Source organism: Acromyrmex echinatior, chromosome 4 (assembly GCF_024713525.1).
Source record: "Acromyrmex echinatior isolate Ae372 chromosome 4, ASM2471352v2, whole genome shotgun sequence".
NCBI lineage: Eukaryota > Metazoa > Arthropoda > Insecta > Hymenoptera > Formicidae > Acromyrmex > Acromyrmex echinatior.
This window is the reverse complement of record NC_141855.1, coordinates 2,151,984-2,179,855: the sequence shown is the minus strand read 5'-3', so window position 1 is coordinate 2,179,855 and position 27,872 is coordinate 2,151,984. Positions and strand designations below refer to the sequence as shown.

At 34.5% G+C, this 27,872-nt stretch overlaps 3 protein-coding genes and 1 pseudogene across 6 annotated transcripts in view; 1 reads left to right on the top strand and 3 right to left on the bottom strand.

Moving 5' to 3' along the window:
* The window catches only part of sev (receptor protein-tyrosine kinase sevenless), a 39,619-nt gene extending 14,219 nt beyond the window's left edge, over positions 1–25,400 (top strand). The window contains exons 2-21 of one of the 4 annotated variants that reach the window (XM_087405258.1): positions 36–95; positions 8,629–8,688; positions 8,856–8,946; positions 11,548–11,777; positions 12,110–12,358; positions 13,307–13,454; positions 13,811–14,310; positions 14,550–14,839; positions 14,962–15,318; positions 15,555–15,858; positions 16,193–16,516; positions 16,751–17,352; positions 17,496–18,143; positions 18,336–19,723; positions 20,369–20,794; positions 20,968–21,191; positions 21,401–21,871; positions 22,128–22,491; positions 23,200–23,253; positions 23,554–25,400. In XM_087405258.1, coding sequence (XP_087261384.1) covers positions 36–95; positions 8,629–8,688; positions 8,856–8,946; positions 11,548–11,777; positions 12,110–12,358; positions 13,307–13,454; positions 13,811–14,310; positions 14,550–14,839; positions 14,962–15,318; positions 15,555–15,858; positions 16,193–16,516; positions 16,751–17,352; positions 17,496–18,143; positions 18,336–19,723; positions 20,369–20,794; positions 20,968–21,191; positions 21,401–21,871; positions 22,128–22,491; positions 23,200–23,253; positions 23,554–24,434 — 7,671 coding nt within the window. In that variant the 3' untranslated portion in view covers positions 24,435–25,400. The remainder of the gene's footprint in view (positions 1–35; positions 96–8,628; positions 8,689–8,855; positions 8,947–11,547; positions 11,778–12,109; positions 12,359–13,306; positions 13,455–13,810; positions 14,311–14,549; positions 14,840–14,961; positions 15,319–15,554; positions 15,859–16,192; positions 16,517–16,750; positions 17,353–17,495; positions 18,144–18,335; positions 19,724–20,368; positions 20,795–20,967; positions 21,192–21,400; positions 21,872–22,127; positions 22,492–23,199; positions 23,254–23,553) is intronic. The other 3 variants (XM_087405259.1, XM_087405260.1, XM_087405262.1) reach the window with 3 other exon arrangements.
* LOC147909862 (cAMP-dependent protein kinase catalytic subunit 1 pseudogene) lies at positions 8,959–10,144 on the bottom strand (annotated as a pseudogene).
* LOC147909861 (cAMP-dependent protein kinase catalytic subunit beta-like) lies at positions 10,578–10,973 on the bottom strand. Its single transcript, XM_087405283.1, has one exon. The coding sequence runs from the start codon at positions 10,971–10,973 to the stop codon at positions 10,578–10,580; it is 396 nt and encodes a 131-aa protein (XP_087261409.1).
* Positions 25,401–25,516: 116 nt separating the features above from the next.
* LOC105147465 (smad nuclear-interacting protein 1) lies at positions 25,517–27,737 on the bottom strand. The gene is made up of 3 exons (XM_011058491.2): positions 27,557–27,737; positions 26,517–27,440; positions 25,517–25,819 (listed from the first exon to the last, which is right to left on the bottom strand). Exon 2 carries the CDS (start codon positions 27,411–27,413, stop codon positions 26,517–26,519), a length of 897 nt encoding a protein of 298 aa, XP_011056793.1. The 5' UTR covers positions 27,414–27,440; positions 27,557–27,737; the 3' UTR covers positions 25,517–25,819.
* Between the last annotated feature and the right edge of the window lie 135 nt (positions 27,738–27,872).

Below are 27,872 nucleotides of genomic sequence, written 5' to 3'. Positions count from 1 at the left end.
ACTTGGTTTAAAATGGGATGTATTTTTTATTCCAGAATCGAACGGACGACCTGAGTTCGGAGGTAGGATGTGGCGTGAGATGCAAGATCGATCAGGTAAGAAGTTCCGCATCTAATCATTAATTTGTATCAAATCTCTGCAGGATGTGAAATAATTCCCTTTGGAATTTTGTGCGAATTTTTTTCCCATTTGTCCATCCGCTGGGGATATCACTATGTGATGTTCACGGGTAGTAATATCATATTCCAAGCAGCACAGCGGTAAAAAAGCGATTATATGCGCTTTTTTAGCACTTTATTAAGCGCTTTGTAAGCGCTGTGCTACTTGGGATGTATATCTCGTATTACTTCATAATTTATATAACAAAGGGAATAACTAATAGCGAATTCGATTGGACGCACTAATGCATATTGAAGTTGTTGTACACCGATTTAATCTGTGTAAAAGTGTAAATATTTCGGATTATAACAAACAGATTTCACTTGACAGCATAATAAAATGTATCGAGGATTTTATGGTTTAATTCGTTTTTATATTTACATTAAACACACATTTTTACGTGTGTTTCATTTGTGTACGACGGCTTTAATTTACAGTACTTACTGTAATATCCGATCGAATTATTAAGTAAACTTAAATGAATGATATCAGGAAGATACGCTTTTCTTCTCTTGGGCTTCTTTAAGCATTAGTACACATGATGATTTTCAGCAGGTTAGGTTTTTTACTACACACAAATTTTTAATTTTCATCGCTTTAACAAATATAATACAAAACTTATTAAGCGATTTTTGTATTGTAATATCTTTAAAAAGTATTTGTATATTTAAGAAACTTATACATAAATACTGTATACTATAAATACTTGATGCTTCTAATTTTTCGAAGAAAAGAAACGTGTACCGCACGGACGACCCAATCGTGTGTATTAAGGGTTGGTCGTCTTGTCCTTTCCTCAATAAAACTTAATCGCATGTGATATAACAAAGTTCGGGGCAATAATCGGGTAATTCTGGCGGGATAGTGCGATATACGCAAATGACCAGCGCGGACGTCGCAGACGAAAACGAAGGGATGGCGGTCCCTCGTTTACAATGAAAGTACTTCCGCTGGTGTCCCAGGGGGCCCCGCCACTCCTAACTCGCGGCGGCAGCGGAGATGGTGAATGGCAAATAAAAAACAACGCGCGGTCGATGAATGGGACCAACGTGCGTACGTACGAAGCGCATTGCGTACGAATGAAAGAATGGCCCATCTCTCTCTCTTTCTCTCTCTCTCTCTCTTGCTCTCTGCTACGGCTTCGTGCTTTTAAATTGGATCGCGTACAAGTGCGACCGATGGCGGATGTCGCCAAATTACCGTGCGACTCCGGATTCACTCTCTCGCGCTTCGCCCATTTCGCTCTCTTTCTCTCTGTCTCTCTCTCTCTCTCTCCGTTTCTCTCTCAGTTCCTTTCTATCCAAAACGGAAGTGCGAATGAGAAAAACGGGGAAATTGAGAGAGTAACTGGAGTCGCGCGCTTGTATTTCCAGTTTCCGTCGCACGACGGGAATGAATAAGTATGATCTTTTATCAATATTTACTTTTGTCTTTGGAAAGAGAGAGATAAATTAAATTGTTTTTTAAAGTTATTTGATTATGAAGAAGATGGAGATCTAAATCAGTAATATATATCAAACAATCGACAAAGATACAATTATTTTGTAAAGAAAACTTTGAATTCTCTCTATGCAAAGTCATAAAAAGTTATAAAAAAAGAAATGTTTCCATGAAACTACATTTCATAGGATTATAAAAGTTAAAAGAATTATCACAATTAAAAGAAATTACTTTCTCTTAACACTTGTCATTAGCTTATTATTTCAAAATCGTCAAGAATACACATTCCATGAAAGGATTTTCGGGGGACCGGAAGGATATCCAGTAACGCGTGTCTCCAGGACAGGGAACGAGCGAGATAATTAACCCTGTAAAAAAAAGAACAGAAAAGATCCTGGCGTGCCTAATTGTCATGTCTGCGAAAAAAAAAAAACATCAATGAGCCGGACTCGTTCAGGATATCGCGCGCGACCCGGCGTTCGTTGGACGCGTTGCGGAACGAGGCCTGGAAAACGAATTACCACGCGAATTGCGCTTAAAACGATTTCCTCCCTCAGCTCGTTTCACGGTTCGTAAGTCGCCAGTAACGCGTACGAGTAACGGATTGGGGCAACGTAGGTGGAGGAAGACACTTCGCGATCCTAGACATTTACGCGCTTCGACGCGACCCACTTTTAGTCTTTAGCTAAATTATCGCATTCTTTTGGCTGAGATAACGATTTACAATTTTTTAATTCCACTCGATTTTTTTATCTTTCGACTCGCGCCTGAATTGCATCAGTTACTTTAGATCTTTTCAAATTTTAACAGAGCATAATTAAATTCTACGTTTTTTTTTATATTTAAATTTTATATATTTTGTATATTTAAATTCTGTCTTGTTTTTTTATACATATACAAAAAAAAGAAGTGAAATATTTACTGCTAATCTGGTTTTAGAAATCTAATTGATTTATCTAATTAATCGATATGGAGTATACTGCGTGTTTGTAGATCTCATTCAACGTTCACTCCATGATCAGCGGATTGACTTTACGTCTCTTCCGGTAATTTCACAGGTCGATAACGACGAATTAATACCACTGGAATTTCTTTTGTTCGACGCTCTCTCATTTTTTTTTTGGTTGGCTCTCGGATATTAATGTAGCCTTGCATCCCCTCGTCTCCGGAAATATCCGTCGATGACTACTTCCGATCTTCACGAAGAGTTTATTATTAATAAATTGCATTCGTTATACGAGATAAAATATATTCAACGCTTTTTGTGACAAACAATAAAAACAAAGGTATCAAAATGAATTAATTAAACTAGCACATGTTAAAATTAAATACATAAAAAATTTCAATCTTAAATGTTTTTCTTATGATATGCTTTACATAGCATTTTCTTTATAAATACTTTGAGAAAAACGTTAACCACGAACAAACAATAAATTTCCGTGTATCATACGCCAAGAAACCAGATGATCGAGTGTGTTTGTCTGACAATGTAGTAAAGTGGAGGACCACTGACAGCGATGTATCCATACAAATGTCCCTGCTTGAAAGTGGTCACTGCCAGAAGCCACTTTGACTTGAAAATTGCTGCCACGAGTGTAAAGATTGCCAGAAGCTAACTACTACAACCAGATCTCAACTACTACAAACTAATGAATGTGTGAAAGAAAGAGATTTAGTACACTATTTGACGACTATTTGAATTTTTCTATAAACATTACTATTATTATAAAAAAAAAACTGTTATTTATTAAAAATATAAAGATATCGGTATTTAAAAGTGATATTTAAACAAATACAAAACTGTACCAATATGTTGAAATAAGGTTAACGGTGAGCAAAGTTCGAGATGTTGTAATGTAACAAATATAATAATTTATTATTTATCAATATGACAAAATTTATTAATAAAAATGGACTATTGTACGTTTTTGTTTACACAGAATCTTCTTCAGCATGATAATATTCATAAAGATTTTACATAATTAAAATATTAAAACAGAACATGAAAGTCTTTTTATCTTTATTAATAAAATTTGTAATTTTCATACTAATAAATTATTTGACATATTACAACATCTCGAATTTTGCTCATTGACGTTATTTTTACATATTGCTTTGAATATTATGTGCCACATAATATTTACCTATTTTCAAAAGTACATAACAATTTATATTACAACGTCTTATTTTAATAAATAATATAACAATATATAAAATATAGCAGATATTAAAATTATCACAGATAATCAAAGCAAAAGATAGAAGGATCTTTTAACAGTATCTACTAAAAAATTTGACATCGATAATCGGTTTCATGTAAATCAGCAGCTCATTATAAAGACATTACTTAAAGAAGACGATCCGAGGCGCCGTTACCTTTTTTCCTCTCTACTCGTCTATAATTGCCAGAGCCAGACTGAGAGGAGTAAATGGGGTTAAAGCAAAACGAGGAGAGGACAGATAAATGCTTGTTCGCGGTAGGACGAAGATCTACGATCTACGGGGAGCCGCGTATGTGGAGGAAGGGCCCAGCTGGGGGCATAATACCCGGTGAGGATTTAATGAGGAAGTGAGAAATTAGCGGCCGCTACGCCGAGTCGCTCAGCTCGGCCATTTTCTACTGTCTGATAGTTTTGTCTACCCCCATTGTGCGGATGGCTAGATCGTTTAAAAACTCATGTTTGACGAGGCACGTCGAATTAAAGCGCCCAGATGTTCGTTACAACGAATTAAACCTCGGAATCTGTACATCCTTCGCTTCACAGAAGGCTGATATTTTCTAAGGAACAAAAAAGTAAATTGATAATCTACTAAAAATAAGCTGTAAATTAATCAAAATAATCGAAAAGGGCGAAGAGTTGTACAACGATGTCACTGCGGTCATAAATTAGATAAGACATTAATCAACAGTTTTTTTTCTCAGCGTACTCACATGATAAGGAAACGTAAGTAAAATAAACATTTTACGTTTTCGCATGGCTCCGTATGGCTATCAGAATTACAAACAAATTTTGTTGCGAGATATACGCGAATTGCATACACTTAATTCAAACGTGAATAAATTACAATATTAGTACGTTTGAATATTTGTCTATTAAATATATATAAATAATTTAAATAAGTTAAAATTTAAGTAAGCCTATTTTTTAAGTCTATTTTTAATTATTCGAAGAGTCGCCAAAACTTTACTTTGATATAACAGGAATCGAACTTGCAAATGTTTTTTTACCAATTTAAAGTGCCAATAAAAGATTACTAAATACCGCTGACATAATTCTGCGATTAATGAAAACAAATTTATTTATAGCGGGAAATTAACGACTACGATTTGAGATGTGACACTCGCGTCTCGATGATTTACCAGAACTGTCGTAGAACTCCCAGCGTCAAATGATTATTAATAACGTTTATCTGGTACTGGAGGTTCCTTTCCTTCCACGGACTTTTCATACGAGCTGACCTATGTGATACCCTCGAACACCATATACATGCGTGTTGTTATGAGCATATAATGCGACGAGCGTCTCGAAAGTTTCATCCGCAGTTCACGTTAGACTTACATCTTTTTTTAAGTATAATTATGAAATTATCTTGAAATCTAGCGTACGTATTGATACGTAAAAAGAATTGTTAATGAAGACTAAACATAAGTTCATTATTTAAAAAACTGTCTGTTTACGGTTTTAATTATTCGGATTTTTCATTGTTACATTAATAATTAAGTGTAATCTTTTATCAAAAATATAATGATAAAATAAAGGGTGTCTCAAAATGCTCTGACATTTTAAATTGCGCGTCATTTTTTTTGCAGCGAACGTAACGTACTAACCTTTAACAACTGGCATCAGGAAGTATTGAGGTTTAGTCATGGAGAATTACACGATCGAGCAACGCATAGAAATTGTGAAATTTCTTCAGACGAAGTTTCATGGTCGTGTTATTTCGCGCCGCGGCGATATGAATTGGCCACCAAGATCGTGCGATTTGACGCCATTGGACTTCTTTCTTTGGGGTTTTCTGAAAGGAAAAGTGTATGCCAATGATCCACAGACCATTCCGGAGTTGAAGGAAGAAATTAGACGTATCATTAATAAAATTAGTCCGCAATTATGCCAAAATGTCATTGAAAATTTTGTCAAAAGAATGAACGTTTGCAAACAGAATCGAGGCGGCCATTTATCGGATATTGTGTTCCACATATAACCTCCATGTTTGTACTTTATATTAAACTAAAAATATGTGTACTTTTCAAATAAATAATATGTTTTATTAATACATTAAAATGTCAGGTCATTTTGAGACACTCTTTATATAGTATAGACTGTTTAATACGTATGGATAATTGTAATTTTATCAAAAGAATTCATAAACATCTCATTTGTGTCTGTTTTGACAGTAAATATATGTGATGTAAGACGACAAAAAATATCAGTATTGAGAAATATCAATGTTATATCTCAGACCGATTTTTTTTAAATTATATTTTTCGAGTGTAATTATTTCTCTCAAAAAATATAATTGCTTTAAAATCGAAAAAAAAAACATTTAGCATAAATTAATTCGTAATGAAATTTCAATTAATTTTATAATTAGATTAAAAATAAAAGTTTGCTCAAGGAAATTGGGTTTCTCGTATGATGTAATTTGCTTATTATTCTGCAATGTCGAGTGCAATATTATTTATATGCGGCGCCTCTCGAACTAAGCGGAGTGTCGATCAGTTCGCCAATTGTTAAATAGCACCTCTTGTATCCGGAGGTTAAAATAGATCTACTATATATTACGAAATTATACTTATTTATTTATTACTAAGATAAAATTATGACAATGAAAGTGACAAGAAAAAAGTAAGAAGAAAGAAATATTGTTCTTTCATGAAAAGTACTATTTCAATTAAATATGTATGATGGAAACTATGGAATTAAATCATTGTAGTTATAATTTTTAAAAATGTGATGATTGAAATGTTCCAAAAACAGAGCTACAGATATATTATAGAAACCACTACACTCTCAAAACACTCGAGAGACAAGTTGCTTCTGTATATTTATACTTTCAGTTGCATTTGAATGCTTGTTTCACTTTAATGTTTTCTTTAAAAATTCAACAACACTTTATACATCTCTGTCTAACATATTGCATAAGAAATTTTTCACATTTAAAAAAACAAAAATCTAGAGCATTGAATTTATTCAAATTCACTTTTAGCCATTTCTTTCTTGTGTAATTAATATTTATTCGTTTATCGCATTATATGTATAAATTTAAAATTCAATAATAATACTAACTTTAAATAAAGAAATTAAATTAATACAAAAATCATATACATTATATGTCAATATGCATATATCAATTAAATCTATATAAAGTAACTTAAAAAACTTTCGCATTTAAAAAAAAACAATAAAACTAATCGAAAACAGGCTAATGAGAATTAACAACGTGTTAATAAAGGCGACTTTTTCTCTTTTATTGATCCATGCATAAAGTATTGAACTTTGGAGTACTCCTCTACAGCAATAAGTTACATTCATCTTTATAAATTTATTCTCAGTCCCTCTGGGTTGAGTAAAGTCATAAAACAGCACTCGCTAAATTTAAATATGTATTTTTATTTGATATGAACACGGGCCTTCTCTTAGGGATTATTTTCAAGAGGCTACCGTGGCCCTGAAAGATTCACATCAATAAACCATAAGATAAACAATGTGCATTGGCGTAGTGGAAGCTGAGCCGTACGCGTTCTCGGTTACAGCTGGCTTGTTGTCGACGACAAATACCCACATCCTCTCGTGCAGAAAGTTAATGCGTTAAGCTTCAGTTCGCAAATCTATGCTCGACATGGTACCATGCAACGAACGTCTTATGAACGTGGGCGTTACTTGAGGCACGTGCCAAGCAATCCGAGATCGGCCACGAAAAATTACTGTTTCGCCACGTAGTGGCACGACGAGTTATGTCACTTTGCTCCGGATAACGTGACCCATTGTTCGACCACTTCCGGAGCTGTATTTTAGCGAATTGTTGAACGCTCGACGACCTTCGGTGGAAGGATGCGCACCGGACAGACCGATTTTCCACAAATCCAATATATACGCGTGATGCATTTCATGATTTTTGTCCAGAACATGAAATATTAAATGTGTTGAGATGAGATAGCCGCGAATATTGTACGCAATTACTAAGAAAAATTCTAATTATTAAAAGAGAAACAGCGCTAAATTAAAAATAATAGTAAACCCTCGTAAAATATATTTTGTTTAAAAGAGAAATATAAAAGTTATTTATATATTTATCAAATTTTGTTTAGATACTGCGATATAATACTAATTACGTATTTTACTTAAATTCATTATATTCTAAAAGGCAATTCATATATCATTTTCAATAGGAAAAAACTTGTATAAAGGCAAAGTTCGTCATCCAAACTTGAAAATATTTTTATGGCCTTTATGTTTATATTAAATTATTTTATTATTTCATTTACATTAGAATATTTTATTTTTATGCACACAAAATACAAGAAGATACAAGTTGAATATAGATGAATATATATTGAATATAGATAGTTTGAAAATTATTTTGAACTATCAAAATAATTATGTAGATATATGCATGATGATAATGTTGCAAAATTTTTTATATTTCTAGCAATTAGTTTGAGTGTTTAATATAATTATTTTTAATGGTCCAACAAAATTGTTTTTACATCTAGCTAATTTTTTAGATAATTTCAACAAAACCTTTCATTACGTGTATTACTTAGCAGATAATTAACAAAGTTTATTCATACAAAAACAACAACATTCGAAAAACTAGAACTGTAGATTCTGTAGCAAGAAGAAACCAACGTGAACATGAGACAATGCATTTATTTTACTGGAAAGAAGATCAAGGATAATTGTTTTCTATATTTCTGGTTCAAAATTTTTTACAAGATTTAGAAAAACTGAGGTCGTTCCTTCTACAAATACGTGAAATTAGAATATCTCCACTGTCGTTTTCTTATCTTTATGTTTATTATTGCAGTGTACAAAAGGCTGCGAAGCATGGGAACAAGCGCTCGACACAAGCTGCCAAGCTGTTTGCGTTAGTATCGCAGTCATTTTTATTTTTATGACATTTATTATCGGAGAAACTTACGTAAAGCTGCAATATACTCGTAACGTCGTTCTTCGCATGGCAGCTTTATGTAATATTTTCTTAATTTTATAGAAATAAAACTCTTATAATGTCAGCCCGATATATGTTTACAGAATGGGACGCAAGAATTGTTACCACCAAAGGAATTATACTGCGTTTTGGGCTGCCACGACGCGTTAAATCGTTACTTTCAACAGCTCAAAGGTAATTGTGTATCTCTCTAATTTAAAATTATAAATTACTTGATAGCTGTACATTTATTCACATAATAAATGTAATATACAAGTACAGAATTAAATTATTATTAGAAATCTTATCAGAGCAAAAAATATTTTTATTTGATGTCAACGTAAAGCAACATATTGCTTATAGTTAAATATCACTTTATGCAACCTAATTGTATTTAAGTACGGAGCACTTAGATACGTAAAAAAAAGTACTAATATATATTTAAATTTAAAAAATGCATATCTTTGATTATGTACTTCCTTTTTCTCTCTCTTTTTTATATTATTACATAAAGTGTTGTTCTGACATGCTTAAAGAATGTTGTTGATTAATAATTGTCATTGTAAATTAATTTTCGGACTTAAATTAAAAATACCTAAAGATATTTTCACGCACAATTAACCGTTTTTACGTAATTCCATTATAATCTTTTATTTTTTATATTACTTTGCTAACGTTATTTTTAAAAATTCGCGAATTCCTTACTATACCGATCAAACGACGCAACCTCAAGAGATACTTCATCGAAAAAATCGAAATTGGTAGTATCAGCGCTGTTACTACAATGGGGAATAAAACTCGGCTGTACTTTCTGATGATAAATCTCGATCCAGTCAATAGATTTAAACCAGCGGTGCCTCTTGATGTCCATACTACCTCCTTTCAAATTGCCATATCTTCTCGTTAGATCCACTTGCAAAATATTCTTCAGTATATCCCTCAACTCTTCTCCGAAATGATGCGCGAACTTGTATTTACCAGTAATGATCTTCTCGTAGATCTTCATAGGGTCGGGCGCGTAGAAAGGAGGATATCCTGCGTTCATCTCGTAGACCAACACACCAAAGCTCCACCAGTCGACAGCCTGGCCATAGCCCTTTGATAAAATTACCTCCGGCGCTAGATATTCCGGTGTGCCGCACAATGTCCATGTGCGAGCGTCCAACATTTTGCAGAAACCAAAGTCGGTCATCCTGATGTAGCCGGAGTTCTGTATCAGAATATTCTCCGGCTTCAAGTCCCGGTAGATCAAGCTGCAGTGGTGCAGATATTCCAAGGCTAAGACTACTTGGGCGGCATAAAACTTCGCTAGCGATTCATCAAACTTTCCCATACGTCTGAGATGGGTGAACATCTCACCGCCCTGTGCGAACGGCATCACCATGTACACATACGAATTGTCCTTAAAATAGGAATTAAAACACGTTTATGCATCTGTTTTATAAAAGAGTCTTTTGGATATCTATTCAATGTAGAGAGATTATTCGGTTTCTTTTAAAATTATCATTTTCTTCAAAGAAGCTACACTTTAAAAAATATTGATGTGAATTTAACATCATGTATTTATATAATTTTTACTTTGTAAAAATTAAAATTATTGAGAAAAATAGACCAGGTTAAATGCCAACGTTTTGTGAACATTGTAGTTCATTTCATAACGACGAGAAACAATCCGATAAACTGCTTCTCTGAAAGAAAAGTTCTGATAAAGTGAACTGTAATGTTTACGAAACATTGTCACTTAATATAGTATAATGTATCGAGACACGAAGATAATTAGATAACTCGCAAACTGTGTAACTTCTTTGTGAATTTAATTTCTCGTTTTAAAAAAAGACTTCTGTGTATTTACGAGAAAGATTAGTAACGTTGCTATTTTGATTCTCAATCCTTGCCTTGAAGCAGAACTCCATGAAGACTATAAAGGGAAAGTTAACGCACTGCAGAATCCGTTTTTCGTTACGCGTGTGATCCACTTGTTTTGTCTTCACCAGTTTTTCTTTTTCGAGAACCTTCATGGCATAATATGCGTTCGTTGGTTTGTACTTTACGAGCATAACGCGGCCGAAGGCACCAGTGCCGACAGTTCGGTAACGCTCAAAGTCATCTGACTTCCCTTGATCGTCCACTTTCATCTTCCACTTTTCCATGAACGTCGTCTTCAGGTCGTTCAGAATTTCATTATATTCTATGAACTTCCGTTCTTTTTCAGTATCGACCATTGAACTTTAAAATCGCGTTTAATGCTTCACTTTCGAAATAGAGGGTTAAGATGATATGATATGACAGGGCGTATTGTTTAAGATTGCTCTGCGTAATGATACGATCGTACATTGTTTTTCATAATTTCGTTGCGTTGCAATATTATTTCTGCTCCTGCATTATTTCTATCGAAAATTAAATTCTTTTTTTTTTTTTAACTATTTTCACTTTCCGTACACACATATCAAACATATCATACACTCCAGATCAAAAATTTGGAAATATTTTTTAATAATGGATATTTTTGGGATTTTGTTTAAAACTCAAATATCTAACAATGTGTTTTTTAACAATAATTCTTTAGATAACAATAGTTATTCAATTATTGTGGATCTAAAGAATTATTATTTAAAAGAACGCATTATACTTATTTGAAAATAAATAAACCCAAAAATGTCAATTTTTAAAAAAAGTTTCAAAACCTTTAGCCTGTAGTTTTTTTATTTATAGATATAAATAAAATTAAGTATTTGTACTTTAGTTACTGTATAAAGTTTTTTCTACACTAAATAAGAAAATCTTTTCAATGAACAGCGGAAATCGGCATTCCACCAGCGCCAGCATTGGTTGCGGACTCATTGACGGCGACGTCGCTCAGCCTCGAATGGAAAGGTGTAGACATAGACAGACGCGCCGGCATTTCATACCTGGTGCAATGGAGATACGAAGAATTAGCTGAGACGTGGCAATATTGCCGCAATCAGTCATGGGGCGAAGGTGATCAGATACTGGTCGAGAACCTGCAGCCGTACACAAAGTATAGGGTAAGGAATGTAAGGAATGGAAAGAGAATGGGGCAAAATTGGAAGCATAATAATTGAACGCGAAAATAAAGAAAGATTCACTGAGGATCTTCATTAATTACAAACTGAGAATTAATTTTCTACTCACTTGTAATACTTGAATAAATCACTTTTGCTCATATATTAACGAAATATAAAATTATTCCCATTATCCTCGAGAGATTCCGTCAATAAACATTAATCTAGACTTAGTGTAGACTTTAGGTGGAATATTCTTAAACTGTTGTACCATTTCTTTCCTTACGGATACCTCTTCGTGAAAACATTCATGAAACGAACGCTGGCATTTACAGTTTCGCGTAGCGCTACTCCTGAAATCATCGCAACACAATCCAGAGCCGATCGTCTCAGCACCGAGCGTGGTAATATTAACATACGCGGCCGATCTACCGACATCAACACCGGTAATTGTAAGAGCGGCAGCGGTAGACAGTTACCGCGTCTCTGTATCTTGGGAACCAGGCCCATTCCCGAACGGGCCACTTTTGTCTTATGTCCTGCGTCTGCAAGGGGTTGAACACAAGGGGTTGAATCAGCTTAAGGTACACGCCACGCCAGAAAGTATATATATATAGTTTAGAGACATGTTTATTCTACAGCCGAACTACATTTTAGTATACATATTGACGTGTCTTTCGCGTTACTTACTTGTGCACAAGCATCTCTTTTTTTCCTTGCAACTCTGTGCACTGCCATAGTCGACATTTTCATGCGCTTGTAAGGCGCATCGGCGTCACGCTTTGCTGTACTATCTAACTGTTGTTTGCAAAAGAGCGATGTACAACTGGTTCTGCAAGGTAGACTCCGTTATCCTGTTCGAAGAGAATTTATTGGCCACATAAATTAAATTTTAATTAGAAATCGCGAGATATAGAAGATAATATCTGCTGCTACGTTAAAAATATTTAAGATTTGTTCCGTTATTGACTTCTATCGAAGTATTTGATATCTTAAAGATGAAAGCCAATAAATTTTACTTCATACCTTTTAGCTTTTTGTGTTGCATACTAATATCAATTTACAAAGAATGCATGCTTTATATACAAAGAATTAATGCCACGCAAAGTATTACTGGGCACGCATTTATTGATAAAATTTCTTAATATTCAAGAAATTTTTATTTCTTTAGTTTCTCAGATAGCATAATTTTCTTATTTTATTTTAAGAAAGAATAAAAAAAGTCGATGGATCGAGTATCGTAAAATCTCTATGCAAGCGCAATAATGGCATTAATTATTTGATTTTAACTTCGATTATACTGCTTTAATGATAAATTCCTCGCATTTTAATTATGATATCCTCTAACATTGATTCCGACGACTTGCACGAACCAGATTATCTACAAAAATTTCTGGCATGGCGTTCTTGTATTCTCCTAACATATCTACTTCCTAGCAATAGGGATGTATTCTCCTAACTGCATATCTATTTCTTAGCAATAGGGATGCATGTCCATGAGTTATGCAGTATATCTTATATTTTATCGACAGGACATTCCAGTCTCCGAGAATACCGATCACTATATGTTTCAAAATCTCGAACCCAATCAGAATTATTCTGTTAGTGTGACTATGAGAAATAGTGTCGGCGAGGGTCCGCCTGCAACTATCTATATCTCTACGACTCCAGAACCTACCGGTATGTTACGAAAAAATTAATATATATTTAACGTTAACCCAAAAAGAAATTTATTATGATATTTAATTTTTCAAGAAATAGAGCGTCCTTCTACAGTAGAAAGAATACAAATCTTGTTTTCTGCCAAAAAAAATACAATATACAATACATAAAATAATTTAAGATAAATATCATCGATCTTATTGTCTACTGATCAAATTTCATTCAAACAATCTAGCTTTTTAATGTACACTTTTACATTATCTGTTTTAAAGAATCAAGGCATTAGCTATCAATTTACAGACTTTGTAATTTATGTCTATGACATGAAAATGTATTTTGAAATGACTAATAAGATGAATAATGACAAATTTTAGTCAAGGATACTCAACAACCGATTCTCATCCTCGGTGGTGAGCATTTGGTCATGAAACAGGGTGCTGATATGTTGGATGAGCCTAGTGTCGTTTACGAAACCAAAAGTGTAATCCGCGGCGTTGCAATACACGTGGCATCAGCTCAATTATTCGTTTCTACTTCGATGGGTTATGTATACCGAACTTCGATCATCGAGCAATCCATACCGAAGGCCATTTTGATCCCCGACGGAGTGAACTTCAAACCTCTGAGCCTTTCCGTTGACTGGCTGAATCTTCACTTGTACGTCTTAGGAGAAGTAAAACACGCGACAACCGCGACGTGGCAAATAGCCAGATGCAATCTCGATGGCAAGAGTCTGACAGTGGCCGTAGCTGGACTTTTAACTCGACCCTCGCATATCGAGATTGATCCTTACAACGGATACCTTTTTTGGGTCACTAAAGTGGGACTGTTCAGATTAGATTTAGCCGTTATCAGCAACGGTGTGAAACATGAGGTACCAATTATTTTTATTTTATCATTATATTATCAAAGCCTTTATTTTTTTAAATTATATTAAGAGACGCAAAATATTTATAAATTTAAAATTGATTATTTTCGATTTTAAATGTATAAAGATTTTGCGTCTCTTAGTACAACGCTTTAAACAATCTTTAAAGATCTCACGATATTGATGTAGTATAATAAAAAAAATAATTACTTTTTAAGAACTTCTTGATGTTATTTTTTTTTCAGGTTCGACCAGATTTAATTCTCGAAGATGCTCATTTGGGTGCTTTTACAGTAGATCATACGAATTTTCGATTGCTCGTTCCTGATCACACTAAAAACACAGTGATATCTGTATCGTTAGATGGTCGCGAAGTTGTTAATCTTCGCCCGAATACGCAGAAACCGAAATTCAATAACGTTATTTCATTAGCTATGGCAAATGGACTGTTCTACTGGACTAATGGCGAAGAGGTCCTCACTGAAGGCTATCATGCTGGTCAAAACAGATATTTCCACAACTCTTATCCTGACAAGTAATGTATTTTTTTAATTTTCTAAATGATTTTATTCAATTTTATGCGTTTAACTGCAAAATTAAAATATTAATTATGTTTAATAAAACATTAATAATCCATAACTATTCCTTTTCTTTTAGGTCTGACACTTCCTTCGTAAGTGTGACCGTATTGATGAATGCAAGTCAGCCGGTTCCAGTGCCAGTGAATCCACCGACAGGAGTGCAAGCTGTTCTAGGAGCGGAAAGAGCAAAGGTTTCGTGGCAAGCTCCTCATTTACTGGGCGGCCAAGGAAAGGGCGCCTGGCAAAACTGGTCATACGAGCTCGAGATTAAGGACGAATCTACTGGCGAAACTATTCACCAAAAAGGTATCGCCGGATCGTCTCATACTGTTCATAATTTGCGAGAAAGATCTGAATATTCCATCAAAGCCGCGGCCTATACCAGCTCTGGCAGAGGACCGTGGTCCACAGAGTTTCGAGGACAAACCTTAAGGTAATATTAATAAATAATTTTATTTGGTGGAATTTAATGAATAATAATTAATAAATTCAACATATCAGGTTCATATAATTTTTTGATTTTAACTATTTGAAAAAAATTATATTCAATGTTTCTTCAATTACTTTTTTTTTAATGAAGCTTTACATGCGTAGAATTTATATTTACAAAGTTTTTTCACTTTGTGCCAATTATCTCAATTAGTAATTGAATAAAATTATATATTATAGAACCGGTTCACACGCATCTATCTTGTGGTCGTCGAACGAAGGAATTTTGAGAAGCGACGTAACTGGCGAAAATATCGACACGCTGGTTAACAAGGCGAGTCTAAAGGAGTCCGAAAACGAATTCCATATTGTTGACATTAGTTGGTACAAGGACGTGCTGTATATAGTGGGAAATAATTCTGCATTGTATCGTTATAATGTTAGCAATCATCAGAAAACAAAACTCAACATACATTCGGTGGGAAGCGTCGCTGTAGACTGGATATCGAAAAAACTATATTGGGCAAATCCAAAACAGCAAATTGTAAATATAATTAGATCTTTATTTTTGACCCAAGTACTTAATCTCCTTAATTTAAAATAAATTAACTATATTAAATTTCATTATTTACGTTCTTTATTGTTTTTATATTAATTTACAATAAAAACGTAAATAATAAATACTAATAAAAATAATAATAATAACGTAAATAATTCCATTATTTACGTTCTTTATTGTATTTATAAAATTAAAAGCAAAAAATATTTACAGAATATGCATTACATTGAGATACTATGATTGCCATTTAAATCTTTAGTGATTGTAAAATTTTCATATTATGTTTATATTCTATGGATATTATTTTCTCAATGTACAGATAACAAGAGCGAACCTGAATGGATCTCAGCAAGAGCCGATGTCTATCTTAGCAATTGTAAAAGAACTCATGATTGACTCTCTTGAGGCGTACTTGTACTGGTCCACTGGTCACGCAGTGGAAGTTGCACGACTGAATGGACAAGACAGGAGATACTATCATTTGGATGAAATTTTCAATGGAAAACAAGTGATGGGATTAACTCTCGACACTGAAAACAGATACGTTTACTGGATCGTTCGAAGTTACGAAAGTGGATCCATTGTCTATCGTGCACCTACGTCCGAAAGAATTTCAATGAATCAAAAAATCATCCCAGAAAAGGTACATTTTATGCAATCAATTGGTTTTAAATTCCATTATTTTTATAAATATTATGTAGCATATATCACAATAATTATTTGTTATTACTTAATCATTATTTTAAGTGATAAAATTATATATCTCGCGGCAACGACTTTAATTATATATTAATAATATACAATAATTAAGCATAATAAAAATAAAATAAATGGTTAAAAATAAAAATAATATAAATAATAAATTTTTTAATTCAAGATTTCTGCTTTGCAACATCCAAACATGCAAGGACCTTTGTGCTATTTTTCTGAGCACCTATTGTGGCTACAGGACGACAGAAACGCAGTGATCGGTGATCTCTCCGGTCAGAATACCGCGGTAATCAATGGAATCACTTTGTCCAGCTTGTACATGGTAGCCATTACGGATCCCGCGCACCATCAGTATCCAAAAAATCTGACGTCAGAAACGGTGGTAGTTCTACCGAACGCAGTTGATTTCGATAGCATAAGAGTTGAAGGTACTTGGAGAAACTTCAACATATCATGGGACCCCGTGAAGAACATCAACTACGGCACGGTTTTTTATGAGGTGAAATTCGCGGATTACATTAATACGAATTCAAATCCGGAAATTACGATCGAAACGACAATGCCATACAACAATTCGGATCAGATCCTGCCCTATTCCGTTCTGGAAGTCACTGTAAAGGCATTTACTTATTGGGAAACGGCGCACCATTCTCGGAAAATCCTAAGATCTCCACAGAGCGTACCGAGCCAGCCAACATCTCCCAGAGCATTCGTAGAGTTTAGCAAGAAAAACGTACACATGGACATGAAAGTTTGGCTGATATTTAGGTATAGAATTTAGAAATTCTCCAACTAGACATACTTTTATTTTCTTAGATTTGTATATATATTATATCTTGTACAAATATGTATAAGATTTAATTTCGCTACAGATTCGCGATATAGAAACGTTAAAATATCTTATTTCACAGATGGGATCCGCCCGAGTTTACAAATGGAGTAATTCAAGGATACATTGTCGAATGTTGGCATATCGTAAATGAAATGGAAATATTTATCTGTAACAACTGCAGCATCGAAACTACCACGCTGGAGTATGCGACGTCTAATGTAACATCTAACATGACCTATTATTGCAAAGTAAGAGCGTATACTAAGATCGGTGCTGGTCCTTACACGGATCCTATTAATGTATCGACCACGTATGAGAATCCGGTGCCCAAATTATTAGTCGCCACAAATGACGCTGTGAGATTGTCAGACTTGGATAGAGAAATCAATAATACGATCACCAGGCACGTCGCGAAAGAGATCGATTACTTGGGAGAGGAAGATAAGATTTATTGGATCAGCGAAATGCAGGAATTGGTAACATCATTGACAAATGGAACCAACGTGACAAAAATACTCGGTCTAAATAGAACCAATACGCATAGCCTCTGCGTCGATTGGGTGGCAAGAAATCTATACTGGGTAGAAGGCGAAAACAAAGACAACAACAGAAACAGTTATATCAAAAGATTGGATTTAACAATGTTGCAGGCAGGCATAATCAAGTACAAAAATATCTTAAGAAGAGGAGGAAGTATTACAGTTTTAGATATCTTGCCATCTCTGGGGTACGTCAATATGTTTATCTATCTAAAATATTTAAATTGTTATTTTTTAATTATTCAATATGCTCGCTACTGTAATCAAGATAAATTATGATTTAAAAAGCATGAAATTATAAAAAAAAACCGTATATAGTTTTGATTATATTTATTTTAAAACGATATTTTAAATTATATAGGAAATAAAATATTTTTCAGGTCTTTATATTGGATTGAGCCAAATGACAGTATAATGCAGTCGGATTTCGAGGGAAAAAATGTACAATACTTTTTTGGAAATAATGATAGCACGTGTACTTGTCCACAAAAACCAAAAAATGTATTCACATTCACAATTGACAAAACCAATATTCAAACACCAATGATGTATTGGACATCGGATGAGAATCGATTAAACGTAGCTGATATTTACGGTTGCACATGCAAAATGATATTAAGAGCAAGTTCTAATATACGGATTTTAACGGTCGATAAAATGAACATATACTGGTACGATGGAAAAAATCAAATTCATTTTTTGAGAAAGGAATATTTCTTCATGGAAAACAAAGAAAATGCATCCAATCCGGAAGTGAAGAATTTCTACCTACCTAATGTAAATCGAATCACAGCTTTTGGTACATCCTTGCAACCCTATCCCATCATGAAATGCCTGATACCCCGTCAAACGGGCTATAATGTTGAGAGGGTGAACGAAACAGCGAATAGCATCATTGTTAATCTTCCGGAACCCAATCCTGAATACGGATGTCAAAAATATAGTTTACCCACTACGCTGTACACTATCAATGTGTCTCATTGTTTGAAGAATGAATCCAGTAAGTGTGAGGAGATCAATGTGCAGACGTACGAGAGGCGTTACGAGATTCAGAATTTAAAGCCATTCACGGAATACAAGTTGAAATTGGCACTAAGCAATTTATACGAAAAGACATTGGAATTCGGCGACGAGGTAATGCTGAAGACCAGCGTGGGCAAGCCCAGCAGGCCGGAGAATGTTACGATTCAGGCCCTGACACCAACATTGGCGGAGGTCTACTGGATGCCACCCAAGATGCTGAACTCCGCAGTGGTGCACTACGAGGTGCATTGGAGGTCGAATGATCTTTTGCAGAATGGTATGCGACAGAAGGGCGAGCAGCTAATCGAGGAGCCCAAACGAACGGCGGATGGCAGGTTTTTCACAACGCTGCAGCCGTTGTTGCCAGGGCAGGAGTACCTGGTGTACGTACGCGTGTATCCTGTCAATTTCAATGACTTTTACAACGACAGTCTCAGGCAACGCATCCGCATGTACTCAGAGCCAAATAATTTAATAATGAACGGAGTCAGCGTAAACAGCATGAACATGTCTTGGGTCCCGACCGTCAATCTAACTATTGGTTACATATTGGAGTATCAGGACGTTGCAATGGAGAAGTGGCAAGTCGTGCAACACGTTGAGGTGAACGAGGACCAAGTGATGTATTATATAGAACATTTGCAGCCACGTACTTTATACAAGTTTCGCTTGAGGCTGAAATATCCCAAGTATCAAGATTTCATATGGGAACCATCCGATGGAAGATTTACATTTCAAACACTCGGTAAGCGAGACATTATTAATATTCCACGCTATAAGCATGTTTTAATATTATTATAGAAATGAATAATTAAATTAAAAAAAAACAATAAAGTTTTAAATAGAAGTAAGTATACTCTCTAAATTCTTTGGAATGAAATTTCACTGTTAAGAATGAAAATTGAGCTAGTCTTGAAAAAGAATGGCTCAATTTTCAATCTTTAAGAGTGAAATTTTACCCTTCAATATAAGCCCAGCAAACGAAAATGAATTGAAATGAATTCAGATTTTCAGAAATATTGATTCACAAATGTTAAAATGAATGCTTTTCAATCCTGAATGCATTTTTATTCATTTATAGGAATTGCATGGAGCATATCTCTATGTCTTTCAATCTAAAAATAATATTAGCTTTTTCTGTACATAATGAATACTGTTCAATTTAAAATTTTGACTGGGAAATGCAGTTTTTTAATCCAATTGCATCCAATTAAATCTAATTGAATCCAATTAAATCCAAAAAAAAGTATTCGCTATTTTTTTAAAATACGCATTCGGAAAAAAATTTCAATCCATTTTAATCCATTCTCGTTTATTGGGAGATTGACTCAAATTTTAAAAAGTACTGAAATAAATAAAAAGAAACTTAAATGGATTTTGTGCAATAAAGGTGACGTTCCAAGCGCTCCAGGGGTACCTATCGTAACAAAATTCCGAAATTCCGTGTATCAGTTAAATTGGGATCCCGCGCAAGCTCATGGCTCACAGGTGACTTTGTATCGATTGGAAGGCTTGGTCATCGACGATAGTTACAAGCAAGATGACGAGAGTAAAGAGAACGAGCACTGGGATTTATATTATAATGGAACGGACAATTATTGGATAATCCCCGGAGACGTGGATCAAAAGTATAAGTTTCGCGTGCAAGCCAAAAATGCTTACGGTTTTGGCGCTTGGAGTAAATCGAGCACGATTATTGATCTAACGGAGTCTGCTGGAGGAATATTGGCTACGCAACAGCATCTACCGCTGATGCTGGGCCTCATCGCGATCGTTGTTACCATAATGTTCGTGTGCTTTTGTTATTTTTTCTGCCGTAAGTATACTTGCTATGATGTTCGTGCTTCCAATTACAAATTAATTAAATGATAAAATGGCATTTTTCAAATTAAACTTAATAGAAGACAATTCACACATTTAATTACATATTTATTATACGTCTATGTGGCAATATGTGATATCAGACAAGTATATTGTAACGTTATCCAGCAGTGTACCGACAACGGAAAGAAGACAAGAAGACAGTTTTACCTCCGATAGTGTCCGATGTCGAATTAGCGACCCTCCGCGAGATCCCTCGCGGAAACTTCGTTCAATCTAATGCGCTTTACGCATCTACGTTACAAAATGATCCGGATGATTCTGCACTGCCCAAAATCAGACAAGAGCAAATCACGCTGGCAAAGTTCCTAGGCAGCGGCGCATTCGGAAAGGTAAGATTTAATCCTAAAATACAAAAAATAATTTTGAAGGGCTAAGAAATAAAGAAATAAAACTTGCACTTTTAGTAATGTCTTTTTCTAATGTCTGAAATATTTTAAGATAAAATCAGACATGAGAAAATAATTATTTTTGCAATATTAAAATCTTTAGAATCTTTTATACTGGATTTATAATATTAAATCCATTCTAAATGTCGCAGGTATTTCAAGGAAATGCCAAGGATTTAGAAGGACCGGGCATAACGCCTGTTGCTATAAAGATGCTACGAAAGGACGCCTCTTCGCAAGAGAAGACAGAATTTTTGCAAGAGGCAAGGCTCATGAGTCATTTTCGCCATAAACACGTGCTGAGGTTACTGGGCGTTTGCTTGGATACAGATCCTCCGTTACTCGTGTTGGAATTAATGGAAGCTGGTGACTTGTTAAGTTATTTAAGAGAGAGCCGGTCCTTGCAACTCACAGACCCGCACGCTCTGCGTCTGCAAGATCTGCTCGCCATGTGCGAGGACGTCGCGCGTGGCTGTCGCTACTTGGAGGAGTTGCACTTCGTGCACAGAGATCTCGCGTGTCGAAATTGTCTGGTGTCTGCGAGAGATCGCGAAAATCGTGTCGTGAAAATCGGTGACTTCGGACTAGCCAGAGATATTTACAAGAATGACTATTACCGCAAGGTAAATGTAAAAACTTTTGGATAAAATAAGAAACTTCATAAACTGCTCTCTTTCATTTTCACGTTAAAATAATATTATTTAAAATTATATTATTTCTCTATGCACAAGCGAAGCTCAAGAAAAATAATTATTTCTTTTTCCGAGAAATTGAACGTTGTACAATTTAATTCATGCTCATTTCTAGAATAGATATTAAAAATTCAAATAAAAGAAAGAAAACAATTTTTTAATTAAAAATAAAAAATGACAATTTCAGGAAGGAGAAGGTTTGCTTCCTGTTCGCTGGATGGCACCGGAATCCTTAGTGGACGGGGTATTCACTTCACAGAGTGATGTTTGGGCATTCGGGGTGCTAATGTGGGAAATTACGTCATTGGGTCAACAACCCTATCCTGCTAGAAACAATCTGGAAGTGTTACATTACGTGCGTGCGGGCGGCAGGCTGCCGAAACCCCTCAACTGCCCTCCGACGTTACATCAGCTGATGCTGCGTTGCTGGAGCGCAGCGGACGCCAGACCGAGCTTCAAAATTTGTCTCGAGAGCATCGTCGTTCTAAGAAGTCACATAGAAGACGCGGTGCTGAGCCCAGTGCATGCTGGACATTATCTGGCACGCAGAGGTAAATTAATATTAATCCTTATTTACGCGCATATCTCTGCATGGAACGAGGAATCTTTGCAAATCAATAGAATGTTAATTAAAATTATGCAATTTTTTATTCCCCCGCATTATGGAAAAAAAAAAATATATATATATATATATCTACGAAACATTCGTTTTAATATCATGTATGTAATGTGGCTACTATAAATTTGCACATAATACATCGTTTACACACAATGTATAAATATGAGAAGTGTTTCTTTGGAAAACACACATACATACACACACAACAGAATTCATAGAATGGAAAAACTGCAAGGAATAAAAAGTCTTCTTTACTTCGTAAATTTCCAGTATACATCAGTTAAAAGTAACACAACATCAACATACAATTTCACACTCAACAATTTGAATATAACATAACAAATGTATTACATAACACGTTATTCAGTGTAAAATTATAATATTGATATTACTTTTGAAGTTTACTGAGTTACGAATATTTGAAAAATAAAGAAATCTCTCGCAAATTATTACATTAATTTAGATCGCGTGTACCGCGAAAAATAAGCATGTTTTTCATACATTCACATAACTCGACATTGTCGAAGCATATGACGAAATCCGTTTTATCGTGAAACTTCTATCATCCTTAAAATGTATTGGAATATTACTCTCTATCTGCTTGAATACATATTGATCATTGCATGGCTCGTGCTTGCAGGCGTGTCTAACATGGCTTACTTTGCTGACGAGAATCAGAATCATAATAATTCAGGTAGGTCTTAACAAACATTGTGTGCCTCTACACTACCATCCCATGTCAAGAAATACGATTTTTTCCACTTCTCATCGAGCGTATTTTTCTGATCATTGTAATTAACTCGTACGTAACGTGATTCGCAATTTCTTGGATATATAAAAAGTAATATAAAAAATACAAACACGAAAACATGCAATGTACGGAAATGTCATTTTCTTATCACGAAATATGTAAAAAAAATCTTAGAATTCTGCAAATAATAAGTTAATAAAATTCAGTTACTTTGCCATACATTTTCATTGTTATTCTGTATAGGCAACTCGTGGAAGTCCAGTAGTTCCGAAGGAAGCCGAGACATGCAACCTTTCTTACAAAACTCAAATAACGCTACGCTCAATCCGCAATCCGGCGAGGCTCCGAAGTATTTAGAATTATTAGCGGATAACGAGGATATCGTCTTAAGGGAGAATCCTACGAATGGTTACGAAGTACCCCGCTCAATTCACATCTCGGATCAGAACCTAGCAAATATAAGCAGGATTAGTAGTACGAATTACAATCGTAAGAGCAGTCTGCCTACGGAGACTACAGAAGAGCAAAAGAAACGTTCGACGGAAGAACAGAAGCAGTTTGACAGAAAGTTGTTGTACAAAAGATCATCGATCATTAGTCTAAACTTACCGGATCGAAAGGGCACGTCAGTTTCCGGAATGCTGGATAAATGCAATACCTTGGACAGCTCGAAATCGGTGAACTCAATCGCGAAAGCGACCCTGAAAAGGGACTCCTTCTCATCCTTGAACGGTCAGCAGAAGTACAAGACCAGCTTGGGTGAGCGAAGGGACTCCGAGGCAAGCATTGAGGGTAGAAGTTGTAGCTCGCATAGCCTGGCGCCTTCCACACGTCCTAGTTCATCCCTGATCAATTCGCAGACGGTCCTATCATCCCTGAAGAGCAACGCCGTCGTCTCGAACGCCGTGAATGGGGAAGTGCCTTCGGGCGAGAGCGTAGTGACGAAGAGTATGTTGCCGAAGGTCCAGAGGACTCACTCAAACTTGCAGAATGGCAAGGCGAATATACCGCTCGTGATAAACAGCACGTTGCTGAATTTACTGCGGCCCGTCGTCGAAGACGGTAGCAACATCGTCACGTATACAAATATAAACGTGGACGCAGTCAGAGTGAATGGATCGTGAGTCGCCGACCGTGGCAAATCTAAAGATTTATGCAAACATTTCGTATAAATAAGCGAGATTCGTATCGCTTCTGAGCTTGAATGATGTAAATCGAGGCAATTAAATATTCCAATATTTATAAAGTATGACAATAGATTCTATACATACTATTTTTAATCTATTCATACTATTTTTAAAGCAAGATTGTTTTTTTATGTGATTACTCCATAGTAGATCTATTCTTCTCCAGAAATTATCCAGATTTGCCTTGTAGCTATGTATGAAAAATTACTCGAGACAGTCGCTATGATTTTGCTCAAATTTTTTTGTTTCTTTTCTTTTTTATCCGAATGCGGTGCCTTAAATATATCAAATTACATACGCTCATACATTAAGCTCTGCTTATACCATTAATGCCCAAGTATTTCATATGTAAAGATAAAAGATAGAAGGAGCGGAGTTGACAATAGCTTTAAACTGCCATTTTAATGTACATACATGAACTTTTATACTCAAAAATTTGTCGCGTAGATATGGCAGATCGTTTTGGAACGTAAAAATTTTGCAACTTTAGTAATAATCGCGAAACTGTTATTTAATGTAGGAATATGTTAATAGAGAATAATAAATATGAAATATATATAATTTAAAGTTTAACTTTATAATTATGATTTAAATAATATATTTATTGAATAAAATCTGTGAAATGTTTCACTTCATTGTACAAATTTCATGTTTGATGATAATTAGCAAATATGAAAATCAATATAAGAAATTGTTAAGTTTTCTGCGTAGTTATAACGACATGAAAACGTATGTATTTTTATTAAAAAGATAAATTAGAATGTATAAAATTTTGCGAAGTTTGTGTCGATGGACTGACTATACTTGAAATTTGTATTTTCAAGTAGCTTTATAGGAAAATAAATTGTGAATCAGTAAATACTGTAACTAAATAATTGTAAATAATATATTACAAACAATATACATCAGAGTTTCGATTGTTTTTAACCTACATGTTTACAATTTTACACGATATATTTCAAACATTATTAAGATATCAAAGTTAATGTCACAGGGAAATGTACACAAATGAGATACTATTTTTCTTTCTTTGTGATAAATAAGTAAATTTCCAGTGTATATTTTAGAAACTCACTAATTTTTAAAAGTTGCTTTTATACATGCATTGTTATTATTTTATACATGAATAATATTAATATGCATTCAAAATAATTCTGAAGATATTCAAAAGATTATTAATAAGACTGTATCTAAATATGTATCTACATACATTGGATTTCCTTTTTCACATACATCTTGCTTCTCCTGGTTCTCAGCTTAATTTCTGCATCAGTCTTCATACATATTCATATCTGAGTGTTTTTCTTATTAGAATTAGGTTTCTGAAATATATACATATATATCTAAATATTTTTATTTAGGTAGATTATATAAGATATTATTTATGTAAAAAAGAAAGAATACAATTACATATTTAGTCCAATGTGACAAGAAAAATTAAAATTGAAAAGTTAAGATGAATTATATCTCTCTGATTATATTCCAGTGTTAACAAGAAAACATTAAGAATTTTATAATTTTGCAATACTTTAAGTAACTTTGACCTTGACTTAGCACTAAGACACTACCATGTCTCCAGATCTCAATGTTATATATATTTATAAATGTATACAATTTACAATATTCTGGTAATCTCTATCTCTTTAATTTACAACATTTAATCTCAACAAGTATATAATACAATAGGAATTATAAAATTCTTAACTTTTTCTTGTTAATACAAGGACATAATTAGAGATAGCCAAGTCATATCAATTTTTCAATTTTAATTTTTTTTATTATTTCTAAGTGAATGTATAAGTCGTATTCTGTTTTTTTTTTACAAGGCAAAAGAGCTACGAGCCAACAACTTTGACCTATAAAAATTGGTAGATAAGTAAAAGTCTTAATAAATTATAAAATTATAAAATTCAATAATATGTCGGCTAACAACAACACTTTTCTTTTCTACATAATCTAAAAATTGTCATAATCTAAAAATTGTAGTAAAAAAAAGTAACATAATATAAATTTATTTACCTAAGTCTCATTTGTAAGAGGTACATCATCATCAAAGGAATCGTCCTTACTATGTTCATGTAACAGAACATATTCCCTGGTACTAAAGCCAAACCGTACTACATCCTTTTCTAATAATTCATGATATCTCCTTGGTTCTAATTTTACATTATTTACAAAGGTACCATTTGCGGACTCTAAATCAATAATATATGGTCGTATTCTTCTACCCTCAACACCACCTTCTTTTTGATAAGAGACTAAACGATATTGCAGAGCAGCATGTTGCTTGGAACATGAAGGATGATCTAAAGGTATATCAGCTACTTTGCGATCTCTGCCCATAAGATACGCTGATTGCCGATGTATGTACAATGTAGGTAACGCCTTCTCGCCTTTGAAGGGATACAATCTCCATCGACGCTTGGGTTTTTTGGCGTCTAGAGGCTCAGAATATTTTATAACTACTCCATTGACAGTATTCATGTCCTCTGTCAATTTTCCTGACAGCTCGAAGTTGGGCTTTTCTTTCTCCTCCTTCACAGTCGATTTTCCCCATTCTGCAGAGGATTCCCTCTTCATTCTTGTCTCCTCTGGACTTCGCTTTTGCTTATGTTGATCATTGCGTCTTCTGCTGGAATCATCTCTTCTGTCTCTACTTCTGCTCCTCTCATTACGTTCTCTGTGCCTGGGATGACTATTCTCCCTCCTCAACGGTGATCTCTCGTGCTTCCTCTTGTCATTCTGCTTCTCATCATCTCTCCTGGAATAATCGCGTCTACCACTTCTGTGATCTCTGTCTCTGCTTCTCTGCGATCTATCTCTATAAGTCTCGTTACTCCTATCACGCCTGTTTTCTCTGTTATTTTTATACGTATCTCGTCGCTCCGTCGCATGACTCGATCGCCAATTTGACATATTTTTCGGATTTATTCAAACTGAATCCTAAAATTTCCAATAATCATCGATTAACAAACCTAACCTAACTTACTTGGTTAGATTAATCGCAATAAAATCGTAATAGATCGAACATATATAATAATTATATAAGATCAACATACCTTCTTTTATTATGATTTATCAAAGTAGCAACCCGTATTATGATTTTCGTACTACAAACTAACTACAATAAAGAAATAACACGAGAAAGATTATATATCAACCGTCAATCGTCAGCGTTCATTGATAATCATTTTCATTGTTCGTAGCAACTAGCGACACTAGCGTTTGTGGTGCTCTCTGATTCGGCAGTTTCCGGAAACTTCCGAACAACTTCGGATCGTCTTGCGCACGTGGCGTAGAAATATGAAACGGCATCAATCGACATGTCGTTTTTTAGGAAACTGAAAAAGTTGATTATCGATTTTAATATCATTT

Excerpts from the sequence above, each read along its gene's own strand:
- LOC147909861 (XM_087405283.1), bottom strand. The coding sequence starts at position 10,973 with ATGGTCGATACTGAAAAAGAACGGAAGTTCATAGAATATAATGAAATT.
- LOC105147465 (XM_011058491.2), bottom strand. The coding sequence starts at position 27,413 with ATGTCAAATTGGCGATCGAGTCATGCGACGGAGCGACGAGATACGTAT.